We start from the raw sequence: 17,798 nt of genomic DNA, 5'->3' as shown, positions 1-17,798 counted from the left end.
ACAGAAAGTCCTGGTTTAAGCGAATTCTCTGAAGAACTCAAAGACTCGGTGCTATCTAAATCAGATTCACGCAGCATAAAGTAAAGTGCACAATGTCATTGTTTGTTGTTCTCTGGGGAGGCCATTCAGAGTGCCTCCTTTATACCATGTTGGAAACATACCAGAAGTGAGCAGCTGCTAAATCAGTTACAGACACCACCAGTGGGATTTTTAAAAAAAAAGAAAGACATTTTGCTGCGTGTGCTCTTGTTGTGTTTTTCCTCTGTTTGGACTGACACTGAATGTGTGAACAGCTGTACTTATTTTTGAGGAAAAAATAAGCATGGTGGTGCGAGACCTGTGTTGGCTTCATAAACTTTGCAAAGCTGCATTACACTGCACATTTTAATATAGCAGAGTTTAAATCTTCTGCACTCTGCATGAACCTGTAGCTGTCTCCAGAGGATGAGATATATAGTCCTGGTCCTGAGGTAAAAGCTCACATTAAAGAGTGCTGGTAGAGAAACTCGAGCAGAGAAATAAGCCAGCAAATGAATGAAAGAGCAGACAGAGGCTCAGTAAAGGCAGCTGTTGCTGTGCGTCTGCAGGCTGAGTTGCCGGGACTAGAGAATACACGTTTTTCTTCTGGCAGATGGAGCGTGACCAAGAACCATGGCAGGAAAACTGTGATTCCTGTAATCTGAGGGAAAAAATCAGCTGAAGGAAGGCTTGTGGTTAAGCAAATAGTAAGCAATTATAAAATGATGACAGATCAATCTTTCCATGGTGTGATGCATGCTCTACTTTTAGAGGCATGGTTTACACTATTTTGCTGTGTAATAATGTTGTAATTACTGTGACCGCTTCAGGGATCTTTGGAAGTTAAAATACGGTGGTGCAAATGTTACACCCAGCTCATGGCTTTTCAAGCACACCCAAAAACCATTGCTGTACGCTGTATGGTGAGCACTACAACATCTGCCCGAGGAAATGTGCACAATGGACTCATGCTTTAGAGTGCTGGAGCTGAAGGGTTTTCAGAGAGTGAAACAACCCACTCTGACTAATTTAGCCATTCATAAACAATGGACGAGGGGTTAACATGAGTGTTTCTGTGAGTAAGAGGTTTAAAACGCAATCTCTCGTAGGTGTGTGAAGTTTAAATGCGGGCCTGGGGTTTGTCTCACCGAGAGAGATTAGCACTCAAAGCAACCAAGGTTTTCAGTCTCGCAATGCTGCCTCGTTTTTTAACTGAGCGGAAGATATCCATGGTAACCTCTTGGATGTGGCATGGCGACTCTGCTCTGGTGGCGGCTCAAAAATGTGTCGAGTGTCACTCTCTTAGCCAAACGACTCAGTGAAATGATTTTTCCAAAGCATCGACGCAAACACCAACATGAGTGAGACAATTTCTCAACTGTGGCCATGAAACAGATCTCTTCTGTCTTTTAGAAAAGGGTTCCATCACAGTGAAGAAACAATCTGTATCATTTGACCAAAAAAAAACTATAAACAGGCTGTCATCAGCTGTTTAAGCCGTAATTATCTTCTGCCGTTTTTCACATTTTTAGTAGTCTATGTGGGATTTCTGAGCGTTATTGCAACTACTAAGCAACATTTCTTTAATAGTGAGGACCACTTCTGTGAATATGTACATCATGAACATAGACATGGATCTACATCCACACATATGGCGGTCAAGAAGTGCCAGCACAGGCAAAGTGTGGGCAGACAGCCTCCCCCACACAATCACTGGTGAAGGTTGCTGGAGGTCTATGTACACACCAACAATTCTATGCTATTAATTTAAAAATCCTACTTCTGAAGTTATTGCATTCACATTATTTTCAGAAAACTTAATCTCTTTTAAGAAGACACTCTATCCGGTCGTTAAGTGATGACGTGACGAATCCTACTTCCGGGCCTAAAGTAGTCTGTGTTTAATATGGCTTTTGTGTTGTTAACATGTTCAATGTTTTGTATTTTCTTCTATTTAATCTCAAAAAGCTCCTAAAACAGTCAGTGATCACTGTTGACCTCCCTCGGTTTTTATTACCGCTAATCATTTATCTAAGCTCAGTTTTTAAAACCTTAGGATGTAACTACAGCCCAGCCCATGCAGCAGTATATGAATGGCTAACCTCGTATTGTGGATGGATTATCTCAGTTGTTCTCCTGGCTGAAGTTTGGTCCTTTTACAGCATCCTGCCATGCGATTACATTTGTTCCTGACCACCGAGAACACTCACGTTAACTTTTATCGAGTGGAAAAAAAGTTAGCTTGTTTATATTATGCTAACATAGCTGTGTCGCTAGCGGTCACGTAGCACATCATTATATACTAGCTAGCAAAACTTCAGTAACCCTACAAACGTCACTGCTGTTTAGTTTTCTGTCTTCATTTATGTTGGAAGTGATAACAGAGCTGTACGTTTTAATTTGCTTCCAAAACCCCGCAGTCAAGACATGCTATATTGTATTTAGATAGAAGCTAGCGAGCTAACTCCCTGCTAACTTCTAACTCGGTTAAATGTCATAAATTCCGTTTTCATGGATGCCTGGATGTTAAACTCAATTGTTACACCTGCTAGAGCAGAACGCTGATCATTTTATTAAAGATGAAAGACTTTGGACAGTTTTTCAACTCTCAGTAATGCAATAGTGGTCGTTTGATATATGGACCTGCAGCGGAGTTTAGGCCCAGACACGGCTAGTGATACCATGCAGACATACGCCATTTTTCAGCTAATAGCTCTTCTTGTTGGTACACAAATGCACTGTGTTGCCTTCCGCATTAAAGAAATGGAAACAAATGGCTCCTTGGAAGCAAACATAAAGGGTGCTTCAAGACTTTTGCACAGTAATGTACAATACCTCATTCTTGAACTGTGGGGAACGGATTAATGCGCAGTCCTATAGTTGCTTTGACCCTATTCTGCTTATAAGCCAATAATGGTGGTAACACTGGCAACAATCCCTCACAGATAATGGACGTATACACAGTATAGGCTCGATATTTAGCAAGAATTCCTGGATTCTGTTGAATCAGCCATCAGCTGTTGCTTTTCTCCTTTGTCAGCTCTTTGAAACTTCTGGTTGTTTGCACAAGAAAAACGACAGGTTACTGACGTTGCATGGCGGTACACAAAGACGCCAAACATCCTTCACCTCCCACTTTTAACATAAAGGAGGAACTATTCATGAACCACTCTGCAGCACAATGAACATTTGGGGGGGGGGAGGGTTACCTAAATTACCTAAATTAAAAGGAAAGTAGTTCCATTAGTACATTCTGTGTTCTCTGCAGCTATTTCTATTACTTGCCTGTATATTAGCTGTTTGCTCACTGTCTACGTGCCCACTTTGCTTGAGATTGTTCTTGATCAACTGATGTGACTGTCTCTGGTGGAACACCACATGCTGGGTTAGGCTAGCAAGCTCCAAGTCTCTGATTTCTGCTCTTTTTGTCATGGAATCTGTCTCCTGTCCGTCTTCACCAGAGCATGAATGCCACATTTTCAATAACCAGCAAAAAGGCAGGAAAAGAGGACAAGAGGTCATCATTTTTGCAAAATTACGCTATCGTACTATTTTGTTTACTCAGCATTGTTTGCCACAAATGCTGGGCTTATTCAAACCCCATGGTTCACATCTGACTGCGGAGTGTAATCACCTACTTACATTACGGTCATTCAAGTGCAATTTCTCTGACTAAACAGGCTAAATGCTTCCATGCTGCCTCTCTGTCTAAAGGAGGTCAACTGAGCCTATGTGAACGAGCACCCAGACAACATTGCTCCATAATGACTCCCAATGAAATAAAGCAAGTGAGTCATCCAGTACGACAAGACCTGTGTCTCCAGAGAAACGTCACAACAAGATAAAATATCCCCAATTCTGCTCCTCTAAAGGTTATCAAGCAGCTTGACTCTCTTATTGGACTCGTGTGGTTGACGAGGACACAAACAGGAAAGCTTCATTCTGGCTTTGACAAAAGGCAACTTGAACTGGCTATTCTGCAAACACTTGGCATGACAAGTTCTCTTAAGGAGTGCTCCGAAGACCTAAAGTTCCCTGAACGATCCCAACCCCCGCTGGTTGTCTGAAAGCAGACGTCCCCTGGAATGAATCCTCTGATATCACAGAGCTCTGACTCTTTTTGCTCCAGACTTCCGCGCATCGCTTCTCAATAGAGATGGACGAAAAGCTCAAGAGCAGCTCGACTAAAGGTCAAATCACACATAAAAGAAAAGTGAGGAATCCCCCCCCCCCCCCCCCCAAAAAAAACTTTCGAGTTTGGTTTCTCCAGGACAAATGATAACTTTTAGTTTGCTAGTCTCCAAAGTAGATTATGCAACAGTTTCCACTTTAATACCAAGGGGTAAGAGAGGGCAGCGTTGTTATGGTAGACGCTCTCCGGTGGGCGTAAGTACAGCTGGGGTTTCTGGTTTAAATAGTTCACTCCCTCCCTCTTTCTCTCTCTCTCTCTCTCTCTCACACACACACATGCTCTCATGTCCCTCCCTCAATCTCTGCTTCATTCACCCTGACTCTTCCTCCCACACGTTTCTTCTATTTACCCACGAGACCCCAAATTCAATTACAGTCAGGGTGCCGTGGGAGGCAGACTCAGGTGCAGCTGAAAGGCATTCTCATACACAACATGTTAGGCAACTGCATCATGGGAATGACTTCACTGCAGGCAGAGCTACAGCACAGCCTTCAGCACTTTTTTATGTTTTAATTACCCATCAAGTATTGCAGCAAATAACACGAGAAAAAGAAGGGCAGCACATGTGTTGCAGAAATTTCTAACTGATAAGAAGATTTCAGCAGGAGAGCAGCAGAAGTACAGCCACAGCACCCGGAGTGGATAAGGATAATCCCATGATATCACACTGCTAGTCCGTTCTGACATGTTAATTAGCCCTGCGAATCTCAATGAGAAATTCATAATTTATTGAAGAGGGGCACTGCTGTCGTGAAGCTGCTGTGCAGCCGAGGCAAACCAGCTCTCGTGAGGGTCTCACCCTTTATCTGAGACCAGAAGGACATCACAGGCAAGACTGCGGGCTCACTAAGAGCGGCACGGCCGCCACACCCATCACGAGCTGTGATGTCTACCTACCCCGCTGCTACTCAGTCAGTGGGATACAGCAGTTCAAGAGCTTAATGAAAAGCGAGCCCATCGAAGCTGCAGTCAAACGGCGTGTGGAAGTCAGAGGATCCCCCGTCTTCACGAGTCGGTCACGAGACGAAAAGAATCACGGGTTATGTTTGCGTTCGCCTCGTCCTTTCTTTGCAAACTGACAGCAGGCAAATGGTCACATCGGCAGATAGAGTCGACCGTCGCTGCTGTGTGAACCAAACAAATACGACGATCCTCCACAAAGAGATATCCATCTTGGTTACCATAGGAACAAGACTTATTATAAAGGCATCAGTTTTCCCAAAGCACCTGTGCACAGTATAGGAAGCAGAGCAGCATGATATTGTCAGGCACAACATGACAGCGTCGGTGACAGCTTTCATCAGTGGCTCTGTGCTGTTTCACTCTGTGTCTCCACGAAATAGTGTGGATAATGTACGGGGAACTGAAATCTACATTTACAGCTGTGTTTACACTGTCACCTGTTTGCTTTTGCTTTACAGGGAATTGAGGGGTTACGCGTAATGTAAATATTTGCTATACAAGAGCTCCAGTAATACAAGTGCTCTCTATTTGCCTCATAGGAAAAACAGCCAAAATATTTCTGAGACAACATTTCCTTTCATTATTGATTAATATAGAGACTATGTTTCCTTATTAATAGCTTATTAACACAAATAACTGTAAAAATGGTGTTGATTAATTTTCCATTGTCTAGTTGTTGGTTAATTGTATGTTTTTGCAGCCTTTAATTGTGATACATGATGGATATCTAAATTCAGCATGCTGCAATACACTTCGAGTCTGGGAAGGCTTTGGCTAGCTAGAAACATAACTTCACAAAGTTAATCCAACAAAACCCCCGCAGATGAGGGTCGCAGATGCCAACAGACTTAATAAACTAATCCGTAAGGCCAGCAATGTTGTGGGGATGGAGCTGGACTCCCTCAAGGTGGTGTCGGAGAGGCGGATGCTGTCCAAGATAAAGACAATGTTGGATAACACCTCCCACCCACTCCATGACATGCTGGTCAGTCACAGGAGCACGTTCAGTGAGAGACTGAGATTACCGAAAAGCACCACTGAACGACACAGGAAATCATTCCTGCCTGTGGCCATCTCCCTGTACAACGCATCCACTTAACACACTGTTTGCTGCTACAACTACACATGTTTCTTTTCCAACTATTTATCTATGAGTGACTTATGTATGTATGTATGTATATATATGTATATATTGTACTATTCTTAGTTAGTGTATTGTCTGTCTTGTCTTAATGTTGGTTTAAAATGGAGCACTGTAACAAAAAATAATTTCCCCCAGGGATCAATAAAGTATTCTGATTCTGATTCTGATTCTGATAATGTTGCTCAGTTGTTCCCAAGTAAAGCCAAAGATGAGCTCTGGTATTTCTTCACCATACTCAGTCAAAACCATGCAACTGCTTGGTCATCCTTCTTTGGGAAATCCACTGCTCTGATAGGCAGCAGCAAGAATCTGTAGGCAGGGACAGATATTTTGTTCTGAAAGCTTTGTGGATTGTGTTTGAAGACTTTTACGTGTTTGAGTGGGCTTCGACTGCATGCATGTAAACAGACTTTGAGGGCAGCAAAAGATGGCCTGATTTTCATGAATTTCAAACCCATCTGCTGCTGTCTGATTATTTAATTGGTTTACATGTATTAACAATGACCAGAGCAAGAAAAAGGAAGATTAGCGCACAACTATCTGGATGCAGGAAACACTTGAAATCCTGGAAAACTGGTTTTCCTGGCAGACAGTCATGTACCTGACTCAGATTGATATGAAAACCCCAGATGGAAACTAAGTATACATAGATATTGTAGTTTTACATCATAGAATATTCAATATGATTGTTTTTGTTTACATCAAATCATTATATGGTATCATTTTGAATGCCTTGATATTGATTAAATGGGCTATTCCACAATCCTTTAAGGTATCCCTGATATTTATCTGGTAAAAATACCGTCTTCCTTTTATCAGTATGTGTCTCTTCACATATTAGTATTCTTAGCCATCAGTTACCGGATAATTCCTGCTGTAGCGCTTCTCCCGTGGCTCTCATCCTAAATGACCTGATTAAATTTCAGGATGTGGGGGACAACAACCCCCACCACCCTCACAAAAACCCCTCTGTGGGATTTCAATTTCATGCCATGAGAAAAAGGCAACCGAGGGTTCAGAGTTCATGTGAGGAAAGCATGAGAATATTTCCTGGCAGAAGACAGTCAGTCAGTGCAACAATGATGCAAGACGCATGAATGCCACCGTTATTTTTGATCTTCTTTCCCCCCTCCTCAATCTGTATCACCAGTGGAACATCTGATGCAGGCTTTCATCTTTTCACTGCATGTCTCAGCTTTTAAAAACCACACAAATCTTCCATTTATTTGACTTATTTATTTATTTTTATAGTCAAACTGAGCATATGACCCCCGCCCCCCTCTCCCTTGCCATCCCAAACACAATGCCATCTTTCAGGGGAAAATGGGTCAATCAGCAGTGAAACGAAGACGAGCTAATAATGCCCCACAACTTATTGTGAGTCACATTTTAAGTAAGAGGTTTTGAATGCAAAAAAAAAAAAAAAAAAAAGCGATGAGGGCTGCGTTTCCTTCCTGAATATGTTACTCATAAATGATGTGCAGCAGTGAATCCCCATGCCAGCGACTTGCTCTCATATTAATGCTCCGCATGGAAACCCCCCACTCCTCAACCCAAGATCCCCGCTTCTTCCTCCCTCCACCCCTTCCCGAGCAGATATCAGTGGAAGACAGAACTCTGCAGCACAGCAGCCGGATCAGACGCTCCTCACCCACCTCTCTGCGTAGCCATGGCAACCCACACATAGACCGGCATGATTACACGTGCCCTTTCAAACAAGAACTCGTACAGTGTTGAAATTCGATGTATGTGCACAGAAAGAACATCAGCCGGGGATCCAAACTAACACCTCGGAGGGTTCACGTCCTGCCGCTCAAAGGTCGCGACAGTTGTGCCAGCGAGACGATCTCTAACAGCGGAGGGTGGGATGATAAACGAGCAATAATTCCTTTTCGTGGCAGGGAGCCACACGAGGCAGCTGCGTGTGTTTTCTAAGAGTGAATAACAACAGATTAAAGTTGGCTGAAGCAGTACTATCGGGAGAGCGGCGCTTAAGAACAGAAAAAAGAAATGTTTCTATTTTAAGGCTCCCAAAAGAGAACAAATGTAATATGTTAGCAGAACAGGCAAATATCACATGCTCGGATGCTTGTGATTCCCAGTCTCCTTGCGGTATCGGCGCCTCTTTCTAATTGTCTCCCCAGCCAGGTTGCAAACACTTTTCTCTGGTGACATGCAAGATAAAAATCAGAGAGCTGCTATTTATCTGGAAGCTCTCTCCAATGAATCCCCTCATTCACAAAGACTGAGCTTGCTGTAACAGGGGATGGAGAGATTGCCATGGTCACCATCTCCTCATTGACCGCAACAGATGCACACTATACAAGTCCCCCCCCCCCCGCCAAAAAAAAAAAAAAGCTACTAGAGTAACAACACAGTTAATTTAAAGAGATTTGGCTTGTACTCATGCATGACTCATATCAGGAAGAGGAGAGTGACAGTAATGGGTTTAGAAAACTCATTGACATGGTGTAAAAGGTAGGGGAGAGTTGGATGTGTTGCTCTGTGCATCATAGATGCTGCCCCATTCCCCCGAATGCTCTAACAGCCAATCAAATCCCATTTGTATTCGCATTCAGCCAATGACAGCTCATCAAAAAAACGCTGGTGCCAAATCATCCCCTGTGCGCAAATCATTCAACCACTACCTCTGTCAGTTCTCCCCCCTAAAGCGCCGGGAGGCTGGGGGAAGCAGACCGTGTCCCCACCGCAGCTCCGAATTTAACAGGATTTAGCACAGTGCTCCCAGACTAGACCGTCTTCCTCTCTCTTAGCACTGCCTCCCTTTACGCTCCACGTGTCATGTTTATAAATACAGAACATGAAACGTGCGTTATGCGCGCAGATAATACGCATGTTGAATTTCAGTGGTGTCGACCCGTCCCGCTGTGCAGACACAAAAGATTTCAGAGACTCCCTTTGCATAAATACATTGAGCTTGGAGTGGAAATCTAGGCTGATTGCTTTCTATCCCAGTTAGTATTTCTGCACAACAACCATCAGAGAAAATATGCTGATGTATTTAAAGTCATCGATAAAACAACAAGCAGAAGGTTTTCAGTAATGCAGTTTAGACACAAATGAGCTATAATATAAAACAGGTAAATATGAATACACCTGTTATTCCCGGCTATAGTGCTGCAGTCAACTGCGACTAACAGTTATTTCCATTACTGACAGATGAGCTACTTCTGTGCAATCGGTCAAACAGTGACAATTATTGATTAGTTTCCCAAACTAGAGAATAACTCATCATTAAATTGTCTTTACCTTTGACCCATTTTTTTTTTTTACCAAATTCACAAACTAAGAGGCTAGAGCTACTGCAGGTCTGGCATATGTGCTTAAAATGTGCCTGTAATGATTATTCAAATATTAAAATAGATTCAGATTCGTTCCCTTTTGGTCTGTATGGCTAATCTGTCATCTGAAATTGGCAGCACTGGTATAGGCTTTAGGGCTTCCTCGTATCTGACTCCGCATGATTAAATTACCATAATTGTTTTAAAGAGATAGAGCAAATGTATATAAGCCATTAGGGTGGAGATTCTTGGTACCAGAAGTTTTATGGTTTCCATTTTTAGTCCTCTTATAGTCCATTTGCACTGACCAAACACACAGCAGGCTTTGGTTGGATGCAGCTGAACAACGCTCTCTGTGTAGAGAGCAAAGCCGTCTTGAAATCAGCTTTTAAAATGTAGCTTTTTATTTGATTTATTTAGCATATTTAAAACTTATCAGCATACATAACAAACGAGCAGCTCGTGGAAAAAGATATTCAACTGATGCACTAAGAAACCCCAAACTGAAACTACCATGACTGTCATTTTTATTAATGGGTAAACATTTAAGAAAACGTATGCGTCACGCCACAGCTTCATAATGTGAGTACAACACCACGACTAATGGACGGCTTTGTGCAATTAATTAGCTGTATTGTACACTAATGACAGTGGATTGAATGTCAGATTTAATAAGTACGCTGATCGGTACGTGCTGCATTTGCCAATCCCATTGCTTCCTTTTTATTAAGATCAATGTTCAGAATGGAGCTATTTATGCACCCCTGGTACTCGACTCTCCATATGCATCTGGGCGTCGCTCCACAGGTGTGTACTTGTCCTCACTGCCGGTCAGTCAGTCACTGAACAACCATACATAAGCTGTTTAAGACTGAGCTGAAAGAAGCCCTTTATCGTGCTTCTGCTCATTAAGTCAGGACCTCATTGCCATTCAGCGGACAACAAGGCACACTAGAGCTCCTCTTATTGCTTCTCATCACAATGAATGGGTGACAGCATATGGGGAGAAAAGTGGAGAGTGGCCGGATGATGCTAAGCCCTCTGGACTGGTGTGAGAGTAGGCTTGTTCTAATGAAGGTTCTCTCTTTTGTGACACAGCCCTCTTTTAGCCCGGGTGGCCCCTGCTTCCCCGGTTTCCTCTGAACACTTTCAGTTAAGAGGATGAGAGAGAGAGAGAAATCACATCCAGCAACAGAAAATAGGTTAAATATAGATGTCTGCGTTCATAGTTAGCATAAAAAAATCTACTCAGTGAAACATTCTTGATTAATTTTTTATCATTTCACACTAAAAGGATGCCTAAAAAGGAGTGGAGATGGATCCAGCATCCTTATTTAGTTATGTAAACTTTAAATATGTCAGACTGACAGGCTCTCAGACAGCGTCGTGATAATCAGGCAGCAGCATCTTCTGCAGGATACCGGTAATGGCTACAGAGCCTTGCCACTCTTCTTCTGTTGTGCTACATCTTCTTCTTTGCTCCTCCCCTAAAAACACATGTACACATGCATACACTTGCAAACACAAGCACAAATCATGAGACAAGCTAGTGCAACCACAAATGACCGCAAAACAAGGCTCTCACACTGTGCTGAAACAAGGGCACATAAATCAGGCAATTTCATTTTATTATTCCTATTTATTGATTCATTTTTATCCCCCTGTGGCTTCATGTGGGGAAATGAGTTTCACTGGGGGAGGGAGGGAGTAGGCTTCCACCCTAAGACAATGGTAGGAGAAGCGCCGAACACCAGTGGGGTGTTCATTAACATGTTTACTTTCATCCACTGATTTGTAATCTAAACTGATGGCTCAAACTCTGATGCATCAACACCCCCGAGATTCACCGACAACACGCCGTGTTTTGCACCACGTTCTCATTTTCTGCTATTGTACAAAAGCTCGGGGCTTTGAAAAGTCGAAAAGAAGGGCGATAGAGTGAGTATGAAGTAAAAAAAGTAACATAAATCAGCTCAAAACCTCAAGAGGACGCAGTGTTGGGCAACAATAGCAATAAACTTAATTTTTATAGCATTTTTCCAAACCAGAATGACAAGGTCCTTAAATTAAATCTGCAAAAATGCCAGCATTAAACCATTTCAAAATATATAAAGAGAGGAAAAGAAAAGAGAATTATAAGGCTATGGTTATAATGTTATACAGCTTGTCAATGCAGGTGGGTTTTTGAAAGTTGTTTAAAACAGGGAACTGATTAAGCTGATCTAAAGGTAAGAAGAAGTTTATTCCATGCCAAGGTTGACATCTGCTTTACGCCTTGAGTGTGAAATCTGTAACAGCAACTGATTCCCTGATCTGTGGATCTCGGTGCAATGTTGGATAAGGTGTTCAGTTACATTATCATAGAATTGGTTTGACCTTGACAGTAAATCTACATTCACTGGCTACTTTATTAGGTACACTTGTCCAACTGCTCAGTCAAGCAAATATCTAGTCAGCCAATCACATGGCTGCAGTTCAATGCATTTGGGTATGTAAACATGGTGAAGGCGGCTTACTGAAGTTCAAACCGAGCATCAGAATGGAGATGAAAGGCGAACGTGAATGTGGCATGGTTAACGGTGCCAGACAGGCTGGTCTGAGTTTTTCAGAAACTGCTGATCTGCTGGGATTCTCCCACACAACCATCTGGCTGTGTGGGAGTGGTCCAAAAAAACAGAAACTATCCAGTGAGCAGCAGTTCTCTAGGTGGAAATGCCTTATTGATGTCAGAGGTCAAGGGGAAAATGCCAAGACTGCTTTGAGCTGATAGGAAGGCAACAGTAACTCAAATAACCAAGTGTTACAACCAAGGTATGCAGAAGAGCACACCGATCTGGTACAGCAGCAGAAGACCACACGAGATGCTACTCATTTCAGCAAAGAACAGAAAACTGAGTCTATAATGCAAAATTGGACAATAGAAGAAAAGAAAAACTTACATTTCTGCTGTGGCCTTCAAGTGGAAGGATCAGAATTTGTAGTAATGGATCTATCCAGATCACAAAGACCAAATCACCCTAAACTGGTTTCTTGAATATGAAAGCATCCAAGTAAACCCATCTGGGATGTAGTGGAACAAGAGATTCTCATCATGGATGTGTAGCCAAAAACACTGCAGCGATTATGTGATGCTATCATGTCAATATGGGCCAGAATCTGTTAAGGATGTAATGTGTAAAAATACCAAGACTGAACTAGACTTCTAGCATGCCTATTGAAATTGCTCAGATAACGCACAGCTTACTGGCAAATTAGCAAATAACACCAACATAGTGTAGTAACTGTTCCAATACTCACAGATTAAGTGAATACTTTGAAGCTGAGGTGACTGAGTGGAATTCAGGTGATCGTAATATAAGAAGTATTCATCCACTGGGGAATAAGAACAACATGTCTATTCAGCAGTTTTGCGTGATGCTTAGCTTGAATAAGAAGCACGCCGTGGTTTAATCTAAACCTGTATGTACTGTTGATGTTATTAGTTATTAGGAAAGAAAAAGTATTGCAGTAAAAACCGCATATGGAAAGCGAATTAAAATGCATAGAGATTAAGAGGTTTGTATTTAATTAATTCAGGATTTGCCTCAGCAGGTAGACTTTTAACAGGGGCTGTGGCTGTAATGGACAAAGTGAAGTGAAGGCAGGAGAGGACAGACTGCAGTCCTCAGTGGCTCATTATAGTGAGAGAGGAAGACCAGCAGTAGGAGTGCAATATGATAGAAAGAGATTAGATGTATTCCATATAAGGTTGTACCTGATGCTATTCTAGCAGAAAGGTTTGGCCCGATGGATTTGAACTCCTTCATTCATTCACAGGAATGAACATAACTCTCCTCCACTCTGCCTTCATCATCCCTTCCCCCACATGCCAACTGCTAAATGCATGCAGCAATAACACTCTTCACGGACAAAATCTGCAGAGCTTCCACCAGCCATCAGCAAACATAAGCATCAAAACATCAGTACACACGGTGTCGGCGTATGTTAGCCCGAGGAACGCAAGGCCAGACGGCAGTCTGTTCTCCTGCCCCACTGAATCTAAACCAAAACGACTTTATCTTCAATCTTCTGCTTTTTTTGGAATTAAACAAAAACGATGGACTAGATTTTAGTCATGTTTCAGGAGGCCAGTCTACCGCTGTCCAGGTTTTTGCAGCCAGACTTTATCAGCATCAACACAAGTGTTCACAGCCAGAGTGCTAACTAGGCCACAGCATGGTATGCGACCCATGAGAAGGCTCTGTGGCCCCTTTTTGTTTCTCAACCATCTGATACTCTGCCCGCTGAGGTGGAAACTTACCCCTCTCAAACAGAGGAACGGGAACTGAAGCCTTCAGTATCAGTAACAGGGTGAGGTTAGACATTTTATGTTTTCTTAAAGAGACGCCCCCCCCAAAAAAATTCCTGCCTTGAATCACTTTGACAATAAAATCATCTCAGATGAGTTGCCTCTTCCTGAACAATGCTGCATGTTCCTGTTGTGAAATAAAAGACTGGATAATTGCTTGACAGATGTGTTTTGTAGACCATGCAGCTATCTCACTTCACTGCTGCGGGGAAGAGATTAACATCAGCACAGTGTATATAAAGTTGACATATGTCTTCTGTATCTCAGGGATAGTTGGGTTGCGACTTGGTGAAACAAATTGTAATTACTGCTGAAAGAAAGCAACTCGCTTCAGGCAACTAAATGTGCTTTAAAATTGCTTTACCTCAACTCCAGTAAAAACTCCTTTCTAAGGTTTTAAAGGTCTCCCTCATGCTGCTAAATCTGGTTCTGACTCATTGGGCCGTGGACTTGGAGCCTTTGGTGTCCTGTGAGGACGTGGGCAGCTGGTGCTTTGAGTCCTGTGGAGTGTGGAATGGGGACTCTGTGAACTGGGCTCGTTCAAGTGGATGCTTGACCTGATTGGGATGTGGGGAGTTTGGAGGCCGGATGAAGTGAGCTTTCGGTTCTTTGTCACAATTCTCGAGTAATTCGTGAACCAATTTTGCTGTGGGGTGGAGTAGACTGTCCTGCTGTGGGAGACTGCTGCCATCAGGGAGTGCCACTGGTAAGAGGAGCTGCATAAGAACCATTAGAAATGCGATAGATGTCAAAATAATACCCATGTGAACCCCAATCACCCAAGATTTCCCAGTTAAACATTGCAATGTAATGAGATAAATAATATTATTAAATTCCAATGATTTTAATGTTGTGACTGATCAGTGTATACACTGCTTGGCAATTCGAAAATAATAAAGTAACCTTTTGTTTTTAGAAGCTCAACATACTCACTGAACTATATGTACATAGTAAATAAATAGATGTGTGTGTATGTATATGTGTCTATACATATCTATATATATATATATTTTTTTATTTTATTTTATAATAGATCTTTCCACCCTGAATGCAAGCCAGTGACTGAGATAAATATCTTCTCTGTTGATACCTCTGGGCAAAAAACAACATTCAGGCCACAGAGCTTTTTATCTCAAGTACTGACTTGTGACAAAGGATATAATGTGTGTTAAATTGAGCATGAATAAAGCTTTCTGTTAGCGAGAGCCTTTTGTTACCCTCCCCTGATTCGCAGCCTCAGCTTGTTTCAGGCCAGCTTGGCGAGAAAACGTTGCAAACTCACCATCACAACCGCTCAGCTACATAATGAAGGACATTTTAGGGCCTTGCAAAAAGGGTCACTTACATATATTTCTTGTAGTGCACAGTATTTAGTCGTTTAATGTTCTTTTTCACCACCGAAGATCCAAAGTGTCAGCGTGTGTACTCCTTGGCGGTTAGAGTAGTGTTAAACACAGCTTTGGGACACTGAAACGTCATAAAAAATGTATTAAACTCTGAGGTTGAGATCACCTTTGTAAGCGGAGTTTCCCATTGCAGGTTTTCCACAGATTGCAAGCCCTGAAGCGGACTAAAAAAAAAAATCCCTTCCACTCCTGCTCTAGACTCATATCAAATTTAAGCATCACCGGCTGGATGATATTGCAGTTGACAAACTAGCGTGAGAAAAACTAGTACAAAAAAAAAAAGTAGACATAAACAAGTGTGCAATTAAACAGGATTTCACTGGGAGAACCTAGTGAGCGTTAAGTATTAGAAGAACATATGACACCTCTAGAAAGATTAAGAGTCATGCACTGCCTAAGGAACTGCATTTACCCACACTGCCTTGGGAAACAGCCAAAAGGACACAGCCACCCTGCAATGCACACGCACTAACTGTCAGTAAAGCTCAGCAACTTCACTGCCGGGGTCAATTCATACACATTAAACAGGTCCTGTGTGGCTGCTGCTGTATCTGTTTCCCTCCATCACTACTTTTCACTATCTACTCATCTCGCTCCACTGTTTTGGGAGGAAACGCTTCTGGTCGCAGAATGTAGCTCGTTGTTCTACTCTATCCTCAGACAAATACCAGTATTTTCTCTTTCTCCTCTACACAATGAACATATGTTTTTACTTTTTTTTTTTTTTTTGCATTTTAAGCATTGTGACCAGATAGTAGAAGGCACTTAGCAATTAGTGTCTAATTTTAGCACATCCGCCTTCGCATACTGTGTCCAAATTTAGAGCCATGTGATGAGAATGTTAATCCTCTAAATCCTAAAGTCAAGAATGGAATTCGAATGGGAGCTCAAACAAGACAAATAAGATATATTCTTGTCTCTCTCGTCTGTACCTATCTGCTTTCATTAAATTATCTAAGATAACACCAGTGTTTGGAAAGCTTTAAGAACAGGGATGCTTTGCTCTGCTTCTCTCTCTTGGTCTCGTTCAGTCGTGCAACATCATAGCATGGGCATGAACTCTCCATGAGTGAGCTGTAGAATCGTGCATCCTTTCCTTGTCATCCAAGGGCGGCATAAAATATTTCCAAGGACCACCTCTGGCCCGTGAGCTGCGTTTTGAGAACCCTGGCAGCAGAAGAATAATTGTGGTGTAGTAATAGCGACAGCTGTAGAGCAAATTTGAAACACTTTGGGAGATTAGGAAAGAGTGAGCAGAAATTGAATAACCCACAATAAACTGGAGGAACCCTGACATTACTAAGATCCATCCAGTTTCATTCAACATGCAGTTACCATGCCAACCTGTTACCAGACTGCAGCTGGAATCGGGGAAATGCTTCTTGGCCACGGTGCGATAATGAAAAGTCCTGTTCAACAACAAGAAAAACGATAATGACTCACCGAGATGTCGAAAAGCTCCTCTGTGTCATCCAGCATACGGACCCTGACGGTGACGTGTCGTCCGGGGGGCATGGCCGGAGGTCTGTGCCCGGGATCTAACGTACTGATGCCAAGGGTCTCCGGAGCTCCGAGGCGCTGCCCTGCGCCAGAGGAGATTGTGTCTGGGTCTGGCTCTGCCATGGTGTGCTGCACTGCTCACTGCTCAGCCTGCATCAAGGGCAAGACAGAAGTCAAGCACAGAAAAACATATTCAACCTAAAGGGTAAAAATCTGAAACTCCCGTCTCACAGCGTCAGCGATGTATGTGCAGTACAGCCCAATGTCTGCATCGGCTCCCAGAGGACGGGCTGCACGACCTTTCATGTCACACAAAACACAGTAATTGCAAATGCAGTATTTGCACTCGCTGCTAATGGCTGATAATTGTTGCCAGTGGGAGACCCAATTAATCTAAAAAAAGAGTGAGGCAAGTTCTTGATTTCAAAGCACAAATCAGGCAGCCCTAATTTGATTTAACAAATGAATCATGAGGCTAGAGTGTAAAAATCAAAGAGCCGGTAGAATGACAGTTGATTTGGGGAAGAAGTAGAATAAACCCAGAGTAATAGGAATTAACCGAAAACACTCAATAAACTGCAGGTTTAAAGTAGAGATAACAGATAACGTACATCGATTTCTTTCCACTTACCCAATTCAGCTGTCATTGGGCAAGCAGGGAAAGAGATGGGGTACACCTCGGACAAGTCACTAGCCAATCAGAGCTAACACAAAGACAGGCAACTGTTCACTCTCACATCCACCAATTAACATAACACGAATGCCTTTTGGCTGCGGGAAGAAGCCCATGATGGCAAAGGGAAAACATCCAATTCGTGCAACCAGGCTCTTTCCAATCCATAACTAATAGATGAATGGCTTCAACAGGCCACAGAAAGTAACTAACATGACAAATATAAATGATGGGTACCATCGCTACAAAGCA

General features: G+C 42.5%; 1 protein-coding gene across 1 annotated transcript in view; it reads right to left on the bottom strand.

Moving 5' to 3' along the window:
- LOC146616174 (FERM, ARHGEF and pleckstrin domain-containing protein 1) overlaps positions 1-17,798 on the bottom strand; it is a 58,666-nt gene that overhangs the window by 38,478 nt on the left and 2,390 nt on the right. Inside the window, exon 2 of the mRNA XM_085373978.1 lies at positions 16,817-17,023. Coding sequence (XP_085230104.1) covers positions 16,817-16,996 — 180 coding nt within the window. The 5' untranslated portion in view covers positions 16,997-17,023. The remainder of the gene's footprint in view (positions 1-16,816; positions 17,024-17,798) is intronic.

The sequence above is a fragment of the Diplotaxodon limnothrissa genome, linkage group LG16 (assembly GCF_057381915.1).
Source record: "Diplotaxodon limnothrissa isolate DT_005_m linkage group LG16, D_limnothrissa_male_GT1.1, whole genome shotgun sequence".
Lineage (NCBI taxonomy): Eukaryota > Metazoa > Chordata > Actinopteri > Cichliformes > Cichlidae > Diplotaxodon > Diplotaxodon limnothrissa.
Note: the sequence above shows the minus strand (reverse complement) of the source record. Positions and strands in the feature narration are given on the sequence as shown.